We start from the raw sequence: 13831 nt of genomic DNA, 5'->3' as shown, positions 1-13831 counted from the left end.
CTACAGGAGCAGGAAAGAGTAGAGGCTTGGACGTGAAGTCATTGGTGGTTTGGATTCCTAAAGATACAAACCGGGGACGAATTTTCCTGGAATCAGCTGGGAGTACTGGTTACTAACAGAGACCCTCCACTCAGGAGATTCTGATGCTGCAGGTTTGGGATGGGCCAGAAATCTGTATTAAAACACCTCCAGGTAATTTTGAAGCACACCACATTTGGGAACTGCTGAACTTCGTGACCTTTGAGGCCATTTGTGTGTGTGATGGTCCTTCGTAAACTGTGAAGTGCTGTCCACGAGTCTTGGCTCTAGGTGTTACCCGAACTCTGAGATGGGGGAATTGAAGCGGCTGGGGCTACAGCTCCTCAGACTCTGGGAGGTTGCGGACCCAGCCCTGGGCCACCCTGTTGAAGCTGGGTCTGAGGCGGAGGAGTTCCAAGCCACTGGTGAGCTCCAGGACGAAGGGGGTGCCTGCCCTCGGAATGGTTTCCCCCACCAGGGCTCCTCCAAAGGGCACTGGCGTCCTGGGGAGAGAAGAGCAGCAGGGGAGGAAGGCTGTGTGGGAAAGGGTGGCGGAACAGACCTGTGGGTCTCCATGGGCAGCCCCCTCCCCTCCTCTCTCTGGGCCTCAGTTTCCCTGTTGCTCAGCAAGGTTTTGTACTGTCTTTAACAGGTTTCTCCAGCTCTGCCCATTCTCAAATCTGCCCCTAGTGGGGATGGCTTCTTGCTTTGAAATAGGAGTGAGGTTTTCAGTGAGAACTGGCTTGTCCTGGCAAAACTCTAGGTTCCTGTTAAGGAAGGTCCAGAAGGGTGTAGAATTGGAACACAGTTTTTCCCTCCTCTTGTCATCTCCCCTTAAAACAATACATCACAGGCTGGAGAGAGAAAGGAGGGTTAGAAAGAACACTGAGAATCAGAGACTACAGTTTACCACAGAGACATGCCACTTCTCACCCATAAGACTGGCAAGAATAAGTGATTTGGTAATGGGGCAAAGTTAGCGAGGTGGTGGGGCAAAGTCTCACTCATATACTGCTGGTTGGAGGGTAAATTGGTGTTGCTCCCTTGGAGGGCAATTTGGCAGGATCTTTTTTCTTTTTTTTACATCTTTATTGGAGTATAATTGCTTTACAATGGTGTGTTAGTTCCTGCTTTAGAACAAAGTGAATCAGTTATATATATACATATGTTCCCGTATCTCTTCCCTCTTGCGTTTCCCTCCCTCCCACCCTCCCTATCCCATCCCTCTAGGTGGTCACAAAGTATTGAGCTGATCTCCCTGTGCTATGCGGCTGGCAGGATCTTTTAAACCTGAAAATGTGCAAATTCTGTCAACCAGCGCTCTACCTGTAAGCATATGGCTTAGGGAAGCGTATGCACAAGGAAGCAGATATGAGCAGCGATTAGTGACAGACCAGAAACAAGCCATACGCCCACTGGCAGAGGAATGGATAAGATAAATATAGTATATTCACATGGCAGAGTACTATATAGCAACTTAAAAGGAATGAAAAGAGATATAGGTATTAGAAAGAGGAGACTGAAAAAGCATAATGTTGCGTGAAAAAAGCAAGCAAGTTACAGGATGAAATACAAAGTAGCAAAACACACACACACGTGCACACCAAACAATGCTACATCCCCATAGGTACGTGGCTGCTGGTAGAGAATATTCTCTTGTAGAGAATGTTCTGAAAACATACATACCAACCTGACAACAGTGTTCCCTTTGGGAAGGGAGCTGGGATTGGAGCATGGGGAACAAAGGGGCCCTACCTTTATTTGAAGTCGCCTAGTGTTTTTTTTAAAGATAATATAAATACATGATTTTCAAACTCTTTTTTAATTTTAAGAGAATAAAAAGCATTGCTCATTTAGTGTTTTCCCTGAAGCCTGGGACCAATGGAGATATCGGAGTGCCTGCTCTGGGGTAAAAAGGCAAACCTTGGGCCAGAGCCTGGGTTCCAGCCAGGACAGTGTTTCTGCCTGGACCACCACAGCTGTGATGGCAACAGCCAGGGCCCCGCAGGAACAGGCTGGGCTGTTTCCAAGTCAAGCAGGCCTCACGGCTGGGCCCTTGATCAGGAGCCCAGAGCCCCGGATCCTGAGCACAGTTTGGCCACCAACACTACAGTTCCTTCTCTCTCTGCCTCAGTTGCGTCTTCCATCCCAGGAGGGGTCTGGGCTCAGGGGTCCCTAAGACCCTCCTTATTTTTGTGGGAACATGCCTCAGCCTGTCAGAGCTGAGGCGTGAGATGGATGGGGCTGCGACCTGCAATGGCCAGACTGGAAGCTGGCTGCTAGCACTGAATGTCAGCTGAGGGTTTTAAAGAGCTGGACAGGCAGGGTGTGAGGGCCCCAGGAGGAGAGACAGCACAGTCCTGCCCGGCAGGAAACCCCAAAATGTCTGCCAATGGCTCGTGGTTCACACGAGGCCTGTCGGGCCCATTCTTGCCATCATGGTCCTCCCTGGCTCTCAGCTGTTTGAGGGCAGTCACATGCCTCCTGAGCAGTCTCTTCTCAAGGCCCATCACCCCCAGTTCCTTCAGCCCTTCCTCAGAGGGCTTGGTCTCCAGGCCTAGCAAGACAGACACAGTCTCCATGTGTGGTCTGAGCAGGTGCCAGAAGCGCTGGACTGTGGCCTCCTCTCTGTGGACCCTCCACTTTCTCGCTTAATCCAGCCCAAGCCGGAGGAGCATTTTTCACGAATAGCAGCACACTGAGGAAGCCAATTGAAATGCAGTTGAAATGCATCCCCCAGCCCAAAGCCTTCCTTCCTGCCAAGCTCCTGTCCTGACTGCTGTGATTTGTTTTCAGGCCCCCAGGGCGGGATGTTAAATCTATCCCTTTTAAATTCTCCCCTGTTGGCTTTTCCAGCCATCATTTCAACCTGTAAATAATAATAATAATAATGGCAGCTACCATTTATTGAGAGCTTATCACTTGCCAGAAATTTTGCCTAAGGCCTCTCATGCCATCCTCGCGACCATCTTATGAAGCAGGTACTGTAACAGTCTCATTTTACAGGTGGGGAAAGGGAGGCCCAGCGAGGTTAAGCCACTTGCCCAAGGTCACACAGCCAGGGGTGGAGACTGCATTAAGCCCTCGTCGAGGGCCCACGTGCTAAACACTATGAGCCACTGCTTTGTGGCTTTCACCTCTGGTGTCCAAAATTTCACTGCCACTCCCCACAGCGGTACAGCCTCAAGATCGCTTTCTAGGCCTCTTCCAGACCACTGATGAAAGTGAGGAAAATGCTGAGCTGGCCTAGGACTAGTGAGGTCTGGGGCCTCCACCCAGGGAAGGACTCGCACCTTGATGTCCATCAAGGAGATGGCACACAGCAGTGATGGAGAATAAGCACCTGGACTCTGGAGTCAGACAAAACCAGACTTGGATCCCAGCCCCGCCACTGCTTCCTTGCTTTGTGATTTTGGGCAGATTGTTGATAATCCTCTTCTCCAGCAGAATAGGAAAAACTGTGGCACCTGCCCCGCCCTGTTGTGGAGGAGAATCCAGCAAGGTGTGTGCCACATTCACCCATTTATTCCCTGTACATTTATTGAGCACTAGTTAGTTGTACTAAGGCAAGAGCTCTACTGAGTTTTAGCAGGGGCTCAATAAATATATATATAAGGCGATGGGGTAGAGCCCGGCCTGTAGAAAGCGCTCAGAAGATGGAGCTACTGCTGTGGTTGTGACTGGCTCCAGCGCATCCTCCCTCCAGGTCTCTCCCTAAGCAGCCCGCCTTGTCTTACTTGTTGAAATTTCGATACTCCGCCAGGCTGGGGGTATGACTTCTGCCTTCGCCCAGGTCGTCCTGGTAGCTGACGAACTCCTGCCATGGGCAGCTGTAGCCCTTGGGGATGGCCGTGTGGTTGAACTTCTCGGGAGGGACGCCCTTCAGTGGCTCGGCATAGCCTAGTGGGTGGAGCATGGCACGTGGGAGGTGGGCGAGCGGGACGCCTGGGCTCCTTTTAACCTTGCCGCCACGCCCCGCTGCAGACACTGTTTGGGGGGGGCTAGGAAAGGGGAGTTGGGGGAGGGGGTGGAATGTGATGCTAAAGTTGCTCCAGCAAAGAGGACCCTTCCCCATCCCTGGAAACAAGGAGGACGGAGCAGAGGAAAGGCAAGTTGGGGCGCAGACTCTAGTCTTGCCTCGGACCCTGGCTGGCTCTGTGACCTTGGCGCATTGCTGCGCTACTCTGGGCTTGTGTTGGGTCTTTGGAGTGGGGTGAGTGTGTGTGTGTGTGTGTTGGGAAGGAGGTGGACTAGACGCTCTCTGGATGCTCTTCCTGCCCCACCGTGGAGCTCGCCCACGCTACGGTCCCCTGGTCCTGGGACGCGGGCAGGCCACTTACCTGGCGCCAGGGCACTGGGGCTGTGGGCACTCACTGGCCGGGCGGCTGTGGGCTGGGCATCCTCAGGGCCCCCGGGCCCTGAGGTCGGGAAGATGTGGAGCTCAGAGCGGTAGTTCTGCCCCTCGGAGCTATTGGCAGCCTAGGCACAGGGGCGGGAGCTCAGAGGTGGTGGACCGCGGAATCTGAGCTGCCTGGCCCCTTGCCCCAGGCTTCCGCCACTTCGGGGTCTCTGTCCATGCTCACCATCCCAGGTTCCGCTGTTCCGGTCACCTTCTCCTTGGCGCTTCCTGCCACGAGCTGGGGGGAGGGGAGGGGCAAATAAACCGCAGGAAGGCTCAGCGGGGCAGGAGGCCAGGGTTCTCCCTCCACTAAAAAAAAGGCAGGGGGTGGTGGGAGGTCATAATCCTAGAGCCCACCTCCCAGGGATGTTTTTGGGGGAGGATGAATTAATAGTGTAGAGCGCTAAACCCTGGAACAGAGAAGTGCTCTTATATACGTTAGTTGCTATTATAGTAGTTGCTATTATAGTATTGACCCTGGGCATATAATATTTAACCTCTCTGAGCCACAGTTTCCTTCCCTGTAAAGTGAAGATGATGATAATAATATCGCTCTCTGATCATTAAATGAGATGATGCATGCAAACTGCTTAGCTAGTACCGTCATAAGCACGTAGCAAAGGTAGGTGTTTTGTCATTTTTATTATTCTGCCACATCGATCCCTCTCATCGTCTCCTGTTTCATCCAGAAATTGAGTGGAGTAGGATGAAAGTCCCCTGAGTTCATTAGAAGTACCTGAAACTGCCTGCCACCTTTTTGAAGCCGGGGGACAAGCCATTCTTGCCTCCTTTCTCTACCAGCTGACTGTCTCGTGGCCTTTGCCTTCTTCCAGTGGGAAAAAGAGGACGGCATTCTGCATTTTCCATCTTAGATCAAGCTCAAGTGTAATCTAAATCCTGCTTGCCGCAAATTCAGCCCAGAGCACCTGACTATTCTTCTGCTCTTTTTGTAGGAGTCAGAGTCCCTTCACTCCATGGGGCATCCTGTCCGATACACTTTAGGTATTGTATCTGGGGAAAGGTGCCTAAAGGGCTAACCCTTTTCTAGGATCACCTAGCAAGGCAGAGGTCAATCTGATGGCAATATCACAGCTGTCCCCGGCTGGAACTTGAGGGACACCCCCCATAGAGGGCAGAAGTCCTATCTGGCGCATTGTTTGGCTCTAGGCTAACGACTGGCCCTCTCTGGGCCTCAGTTTTCCTGTGAACACAATGAAGGCTTACTCACCACACGCGGGCTGGCTGCAAACTCAAAGGTGAATTTCTGCACGCGGCGCTGTCTCTTCTGGAAGAGGAGGGATCCTCGGTTGTTACGCAGTGATAGCTCTTCCATCATCAAGTCCTGGGGCACGCTCAGCTTCTTGCCCAGGTCCAGCAAAGGGACTGCCCAGAGAGGCCAGAGGGAGCTCTTACTACCAAACCCTCAGGGCGCTCCGGGTTGCTGCCTCTAAGGGGACCTCCGCACAGCACCGTCCACTGTGTATGAGAGTGCCGATTTTGTCCCACACTTGCTGACCCTGGGTGTCATTATTCTTAGGAATCTTTGCCCACCCAATGGGCGGAAATGACTCCTCTGTGTTTAATTATCATGTGTTTGACACTCAGTGAAATTGAGCATCATTTCAGGTGTTCTTTGGCTGGGTATATTTATTCCATGCATTTCCCATGCAGCTCTTTGCCCATAGGGGTGGAGGTAGTGGGTAATGATCAGATTCTAGGTATCTTTTAAAGGTAGGCCATGGGTGTGGGCTGTGAGAGACAGAGAGAGAGGTGTGGGAGGTAAAGGCAAGGTTTCTGGGAGGATGGAGTAGCCGCTCTCTGAGATGGGAAGGCTGGAGGAGGAGGAGATGTGAGGAAAGACCAGGCATTCCGTTCTAGACATGTCTTCTTTTAATGTTAAAATAGCCTTTTATTATTATAAAAACAGCATATAAGTGCATTGAAGAAAGTTAGAAAATATAGACATAAAAGAAAAGAAGGGCTTCCCTGGCAGCGCAGTGGCTGAGAGTCGGCCTGCTGATGCAGGGGACATGGGTTCGTGCGCCGGTCTGGGAGGATCCCACATGCCGCGGAGCGGCTGGGCCCGTGAGCCATGGCCACTGAGCCTGCGCATCCAGAGCCTGTGCTCCACAACGGGAGAGGCCACAACAGTGAGAGGCCCGCGTACCGCAAAAAAAAAAAAAAAAAAAAAAGAAGAAAAACACCATTTTCTACCATCCAGAGGTTGCCACTACTAACACTTTAGTGTATATCCTTTCCCGTCTTTTTCACTGACTATGTATTCATATGTGACTTTTTAACCAAAATGAAATCATAGCACAGCTGCTTTGTAACTTGCTTTTATCAGTTAAAGATCTCCACCTTTCCAAGTGAATGAATTTTTTTTTATATATAATGCCTAGTCTATGTTCAAACTCCCCTAATTGTCTCCAAAACTGAGTATAATGTTTGAAGAGCCTTGTAGGCATCCCAGCGGAGATGCCGACTAGGGAGCTGGATATATGAGTCTAGTGTTCATGGGAGAAAATTGACCTGGACATAAAATTTGGGACATCAGGAAATACAAATGGTTATTTGCTGTTGTTGTTTTTTTAATGAAGACTGTCCCGTTTATTTCTTTTCTCATAGTTAGGACCAGTCATTATAGCCATGTAGACGGATTCCAGGGCTGATGACCGTCCTTAGTAGTTTGGTAGCCCATCCATATCCTTGATGCTTTCCCCACCAGCAAAACACATACTTTTATGTTGGCGCCACAAGGGAAGACTTTTGGAAGAAAGGAGTGTCAGCATGGTGAGGACGTTGGTAGGAGAGGAATATGTATGGGCAGCACGGGAAGACTTGTCATCTCTACAATCAAACACACATACGTTCATATTCTAGCTCTCTGAATGGTATTTGGAGCCTGGAGGCTAGGTGAGATCTCCAAGGATATGAGAATGGATAAAGAGATCCAAAGACTGAGCCCCGGGGCCTCCAACATTTAGACTGAGGAGATGAGCCCCAGCCCTGGAGCCCGGGAGAAAACACCCAGCAAGGTAGGAGGAAATCTAAAGACTGTGGTGTCCTAGAACCAAATGATGAAAGCGTATTAGGCAAGATGGACTGATCAACCGAGTCAAATGTTGCTGATATGTCAAGTAAGAGGAGGGCTGAAAACTGACCATTGTATTTAGTAACATGGGGTTATTATTGGCAATCTCCGCAAAAGCAGTTCCTGTGGAGTATTTGGGCGTGAAAGCCTTATTAGAGAGGGTTCGAGATTAGAGGACAGAGGAACAGTTTGACACAACACAAGGAAGCAATGAGCCAAATCTAGGATGTGGGACGTTCTACAGGGCAGGTGGCCCGGTGTCTTCAAAGGAGTGAATGACATGGGAAAAAAGGAGGCGGGGGCAGTGTTTTAGATTAAAGGAGATTTAAGAGACATAGCTACCAAATAAAAACAAGGGCCCTTGAGGGTACAGTTATTATGCTAAGTGAAATAAGTCAGATAGAGAACGACAAATGCCATATGATTTCACTTATAGGCGGAATATAAAAACAAGCAAACATAAACCAAAATAAATGATCAAACCAAACCAAACATCAACAAACATGTAAATACAGGGAACAGAGTAGTGGTTCCCAGAAGGGAATGGGGGTCGCGGGGGAGGGTGAAATGGGTAAAGGGGATCGATTGTATGATGAAGGATAGAAACTAAATTTTTGGTGGTGCGCATGCTGTAGTGTATACAGAAGTAGAAACTTAATTCTGTACACGTGAAACTATCAATATATAACGTTAAATATGAACCAATGCTACCTCAGTTAAAAAGTGGCTCTTATTTGGATCCCCGTTAACTAGAAAATTGGAGCAAGTTGACTATAGGACTGGCTATTAAATAGTATTAAATCAACATTTAATTTTGTTCAGTGTGTTAATATCTTTGTGGCATGTAAGGAAATGTCCTTTTTATTACTTTCTGTGAAGTATTTGGGGGATGAAATGACATGCTCTTTGGGATTTGCTCTGGAACCCAGGAATAAAAGGAGGGCCACAGGGATTTGCACTCTCAACTTTTGTGTGTGTGTGTGTGTGTGTGTGTAAGTTGGTTAATAAAATGTGAAAAAGAGAGGAGGGAAGTATAGACAGCTGCTTTGAGGAGGTGTGCTCTGAAGGACCATGGCTGGGGGCAGCTGTGGAAGCAGGAGTGGTTTGCTCGCTTGTTGGTTTGCTTACATGCTTGCTTGTTTTTAAAGAGGGAGGAATAATAGCATGTTTGTTAGCTGATGAGAAAATCTGACGATGCGATAAAGAGAGGGGAGAATTACTGAAGGAATGTCTTGAGCAGGAGAGAGGGCAGGGAGGGTGTTCAGTGCCCAGCAAGAAGGGTTGGCTTCACACAGTGCAAGGAGAGTTCATCTATCGTATCAGGAAGGAAAACCGAGAACAGGGACACAGATGCAAACAAGTGGACAGATGTGGAGGCGGGAGCTTGCAGAAGTTCTCTTTTGGCCACTTTACTTTTCTCGGTGAAATAAGAAGCAAGGTCATTAGCTGAGAATGAAGGTGGGGGAGGAGGTATTGGAGGTTGGAGAAGAGAGGTTGCTAAAGTTATCTCAGAGAACAGTAGGGGAGAGTGAATGGGTCAGGGATGGGTGATGTGGTCACCAGGCAACACTGAGGGCCATTCAGGTGCTGTGATTCATCCCATTCAATGGAATCCTAAACAGCGTTTTAAAAAAGGAGGCTGATGTTTCTTTCATCCTTACAGCAAATAGAGAGACAGCACCTTCTACATGTTAGGATCAGAAAGAAATCCACTGTAGATTAAAAGGGGGAAAAAAGGAAATTTCAGAAGAATCTGTATTCTAACATCCCACTCGTATATTTTAAAAAATAAACACATGTTTATGTATGCATTGAAAAATCTGCAAGGAGATATGCCAAATATTGGCAGTGACAATTTGGGGACCTAGGAAGGAGGAGGGCTGGAAATTGTTTGCATTGTTTTTGTATTTGAACAAGAAAATGTACTGCATATTTAAACAGATGAAAGACCACATATACCTAAATACATAATAAAAGTCCCCTGGCATCATATTCTCAAATGCTGTTCAGCTGAACTGAGCTCAATATTAAAAAAAAAAAAAAAAAAAAAAAAGCTACAGATAAGACCTATTTGACTAAACAATTCCACTTCTAGGCGTTCGTCCTCGGGCAGAAAAGTTGAATAAACATGCCTGAAGATATACATACAAGGATGTTTACTGCAGTGACCATTTGAATTGTGAAAACTGGGAATCAATCTTGCGGTGCATGCTGCCCAGATGCCCTTTATCAGTGACTAACAGCTCACAACTGCCACCTCTACAGAGAACTGCCCCGGTGAGTAGAGGCTGCAACAGCCCCCTTGCTGAAGATGAGATGAATTCTGTAGGGCAATTAATTTATGCTTTGGAGCCCACATCCTTACTTAGCAATTTCCTCTGCCGGATTGTGCTTTTGTCACTTCCCTTCTCCTAGGAGTGGGAGCTCAACAAGTCACTTGTTTGGGAATCCTCAGGCTCTACTCCTAAGGGTCCCAACCTGGGCTGAGCCTTCATGGCCTCCCTTAGGGGATGTGTGTGTGTAAATATATATAATATCTTATATGCTGGGGGAGCGAGGGGAGGGGAGGGGCGAGATAAGTCATACTAGGATGGAAAGAAGTCTGTGGTGTGCCACTAAGTGAAAAACATTTAAGATGACGAACACAGTGTATAGTATTTAGCCCGTGTGTGTGTTTATATAAACATGTTTATATATGAACAGAAGAAGGATTTACACAAAACTGTTAACAGTGGTTCTCTCCAGATGGTTTTTTTATGAGGAACTTTCACATTCAAAGTCATTCATGTCTGCTTTGTCTGAATATTCTATAAAATGAATGTTTCATTTATATAACCATGTGGTAAAGGAGCAGTTTTGGAGACAGATCTGGGGTCAAATCTCAGTTCTACCACCTACTATATATGTGACTTCCTAGCTTCTCTGACCCCTGTTTTCTCATCTGCAAGATGGGTGTGATCGTATCTAACTTACAGAGTTGTTGTGAGGGTTATATATATAACGAAAGGTACAAATGCTCTTAGCACAGTATCTGAGACATAGTGAGCACACAATAACGGTAAGTGTTTTATTATTATTATTTTACGATGGCTATCTTTCGGCGGTGACACCATGAGATTTTTTCCTTTCTACTTTTCTTTAGCTTCAAAATTGTCCTTAATTAATACCTTAGCAATCGTCAACAATTCACGTATTTCCAGTCTGGCGTAAACGTTGTGTGTCAATATTTGGGGGTCTGTAACTAATTAATTACTTAGACAAGAGAAAAGAAAATGCATTGCCTGATTCTTCTAGTTAGCGCATCAGTACCTCACAAAGCTTGTGTATTTCAGCACAGAAAATCATGGAATAAAAAAAAAAAAAATGACACCAACAAAAGGAGGCAAGAACATACAAAACAAGTTAAAAGTACGACTCACACATAAAGTCATACACATGATTAAATACTTCCTAGAACACTGAAGGAGTTAAAAGTGCAGCAATGCCCTTAGACAGGGGTTTATCAGAGCTTGGTTCACTTCCCACCTGCATCAGAATCACCTGGGTACTTGGCTAAAAGGCTAGTGTATGGCCTCCTCCCCAGGTCCCCTGAATCAGAATTCCTGGGGGTTGGTGCTGGGAATCTGTATTTTTAACCAACAACGCCATGTCACTGCGATTCACAGTGAAGTTTGAGAGTCCTGACTTAGCTAAGTTTGTTTTTAAAATATTTGAAATGCTCTAAAGTAGGCCAAATCAACAGACTCCAAAATTATGCCAAGAGGTCTTGTAAAGTTGGTAATCATGTATTTTAGATGATTTATGCATTGGATGAATGTGCTTTTAAGTGAAATGGTTTGAGATCGGGCAGCCTATTCCTGCCCCCCTGCCCTGCTCTCCCCTGACCCCTTGTCTCTTGCCATGGGGGCTCGGGGAGACGGCCCAGTTAAAACAAGCAGGGGCAATCTATGGGACGCTTGGGCCATTGTTAGGATTGAATCTGGGGCCAGAGCCCTCAGAGCTCTATTTGGGGCTGAGGTAAGGACTTAGGTGGGGGCAGGATCCAGTCTAGGGCACTCAACCTCAGCTCTTGGGGGTGCGGGCATCAGAGCAAGGCCCTTCCCAGTGCTGCGGGAAGCTTCCCAGCCCAGGCGGCAGATTCCACAGGCCGGCCTCGAACTCACACCTGTTTGCCCAGGCCTGGGGCCAGCAGGCCTGAGTGACTGCAGCCTGGGAGCAAGAAAGCATGGGATCTGAGGAATGCTCACGGGCTGGGTCAACCTTACCTGGTTCAGTGAGGTCCCCCATGGTAGTCATTACCGGCCCCTTCTGCTCCTTGGGAATCGTCCTGTGGAGGAGAGACTGCCACAAATGGTCCAGGCTGCCTCCATTCCTCCCCAGACCTCCCAATCCTTGGTCTACCCAGCCCCGGCCCTGCGCAGCCTTGGCCCACACCAAAGTCTCAAGCAAGGGTGTCTGAGCTGGAAAGAGGAGGCTGAGGTCCACGGAAGAAAAAGGAGATGCTCAGGGTCACACAAATCTGCTTCCTTGGTGCTAGGGAAGCACACCGCATTGGGGGTAGTTTCTGGGACATTAGGAGAAGGGGAGGCGAGGGTCTCTGACTGTTGTTGTCCACTGACTCAAGTGAGCGCTAATCAGAGGCTGAAAGAGGTTGGAGGTTGAAGTCAGGGGGAGAGGAGCACGGGTGGTTAGGCTGAAGCTGCACTGGGGTCTGCGAGGTGCGCCCCTCCTCTCCTCAGGACTCGGCTCTGAGGCTTGAGGGCGCAGGCTGGTCCAAGGACACTGAAAACAACCGTCAGCCCCCTTCCTACCCCCGTCCTTCAGTTCACTTAACATGGTGTCCTTTTCTCCCTCGCTCCTTCTCTCCCTCTTCCTCCATCCCCCCATTTGCATCTTATGGCATGTCCCAGGAATCTTGGAGGTGATTTACAAATAAAATGAGGTCCAAAGCCCCAGAGTAGCCCTGCAGGCCCCAAGTCTAGATCCCCTAACTCGCCCCCAGGAGAGAAGGCAAAGTCCTTGAGCCTCCTGATGGCCTTACCAACCCTTGTACCCTTCTGCTTGGCTTCCAGGTTTTTCTATATTTCTTCTTTTAGAAAAACAATCTGCCTCCATCTGTGCCCCCCACGCCCATACCCAGCCCCGGGTCCGTGGGCACTGAGCTGGATGGCCTGGATTCTAATCGGTGTCCCTGACTCCCTCGGTAACTGTGAGCAAGTAGCTCTCCTGTAACCTGAGGAGAATGGGCTACATCGTGGGTATCCATGGATGTGCTTCAGGGCATACATGGACCCCCTCAAACTGTGTGCAAACATGAGTACACATGCATTCCTTGGGGGCGATGCCCACGAGCTGGTGGCCGGTGCTCCATATGGGACCACTTAGGGTTCCACAGTCCCCGGATCTGTTTCTTGACAAACACTCTCCTTACAGAAATTCACAGACATTGGGAAGGACCCCGCCCCTCATTTTACAGACAGGGACCCTGCTTCCCTCTATTGCTGAAAGATCTTGGAGTCCTGAGCAGAGCCATTACCTACCCCAACCTTGAACCCTAGCCACCCCCTCTCCATTTAACCCAGAGTAACCCAGAGCTTAGAATCCCTCCCTTCCCAACTCAGGATCCAGGCTTCCACGAGGCCCCACCCTCCCCGGACCCCCTCGGGCCCTTCCTCTGCTTGGGGGAAGGGGCTCTGGGAATTGGCTCCCCCCCACTGCCCACCCCCCACAGCGCCTCGAGCTCCCCTTGAGTCCTGGTACCTGAGAGATGGAACCACAGTGGGCAGGAGGGAGTGTCAGACCCTCAGATTAACACCTCTGTTGGGAAGCTGAGAGTTGAGTGGTCGGTGTCTGTGCAGGCGGTCATCAGTGAGCTGGGTATGCCTTGCCTCCGGCTCTGGCCTCAGCTGACGAGAGTTGTCCTTGCCTTGTCGTGGCTCATAGCCTTATTTCGGGCTGCAACAGGATCCAGGGACAGATGCTAAAAGCACCAGGCCCCAGGGAAGACAGGTGCCCCGGCAGCAGGCCCTTGCAAACAGAAGGCCTTGCACACGTACAGAACACATACGTATGCACACACCAAAGTCACCTGGAAACGCTGAGTGAGTCACCGGTCCCCTGAGCCTGCGAATTGGATCCTTAGGGCCTAGATCGGGGCCTGGTAGGAACTCAGTAGATATTTGCTGAATGAATGATTGAATGGGTAGATTGATGAATGAATGAATTGTCCCCCAGTAACTTTGCTTGACTTATTCATTCCTCCTTTCCTTTCTTCCTTTGCTTCCTTCCTTCCTCCTTTCTTCCCTCCCTCCCTCCCTCCC

The 13831-nt window shown here is 49.0% G+C and overlaps 1 protein-coding gene across 1 annotated transcript; it reads right to left on the bottom strand.

Moving 5' to 3' along the window:
• Positions 1-318: 318 nt before the first annotated feature.
• On the bottom strand, positions 319-13667 carry MYOZ3 (myozenin 3). Its single transcript, XM_024732254.1, has 7 exons — positions 13600-13667; positions 11777-11838; positions 5646-5800; positions 4602-4655; positions 4359-4497; positions 3756-3918; positions 319-521 (listed from the first exon to the last, which is right to left on the bottom strand). The coding sequence occupies exons 2-7, from the start codon at positions 11805-11807 to the stop codon at positions 353-355; spliced, it is 711 nt and encodes a 236-aa protein (XP_024588022.1). The 5' UTR covers positions 11808-11838; positions 13600-13667; the 3' UTR covers positions 319-352.
• Positions 13668-13831: the final 164 nt, after the last annotated feature.

The sequence above is a fragment of the Neophocaena asiaeorientalis genome, unplaced genomic scaffold (genome assembly GCF_003031525.2).
Source record: "Neophocaena asiaeorientalis asiaeorientalis breed wild unplaced genomic scaffold, Neophocaena_asiaeorientalis_V1.1 scaffold964, whole genome shotgun sequence".
Taxonomy (NCBI): Eukaryota; Metazoa; Chordata; class Mammalia; order Artiodactyla; family Phocoenidae; genus Neophocaena; species Neophocaena asiaeorientalis.
This window is presented reverse-complemented; position numbering and strand designations above follow the sequence as displayed.

What these genes read in the sequence shown, in the direction of transcription:
- MYOZ3 (XM_024732254.1), bottom strand. Translation starts at nt 11,807, where the DNA reads ATGACTACCATGGGGGACCTCACTGAACCAG. An exon ending in TTGCAGCCAGCCCGCGTGTG is followed by an intron (nt 4,656 to 5,645) that starts GTGAGTAAGCCT and finishes CCCTCCCCCCAG; the next exon opens with CTCGTGGCAGGAAGCGCCAA. An exon ending in GAACAGCGGAACCTGGGATG is followed by an intron (nt 4,498 to 4,601) that starts GTGAGCATGGAC and finishes CCCTGTGCCTAG; the next exon opens with GCTGCCAATAGCTCCGAGGG.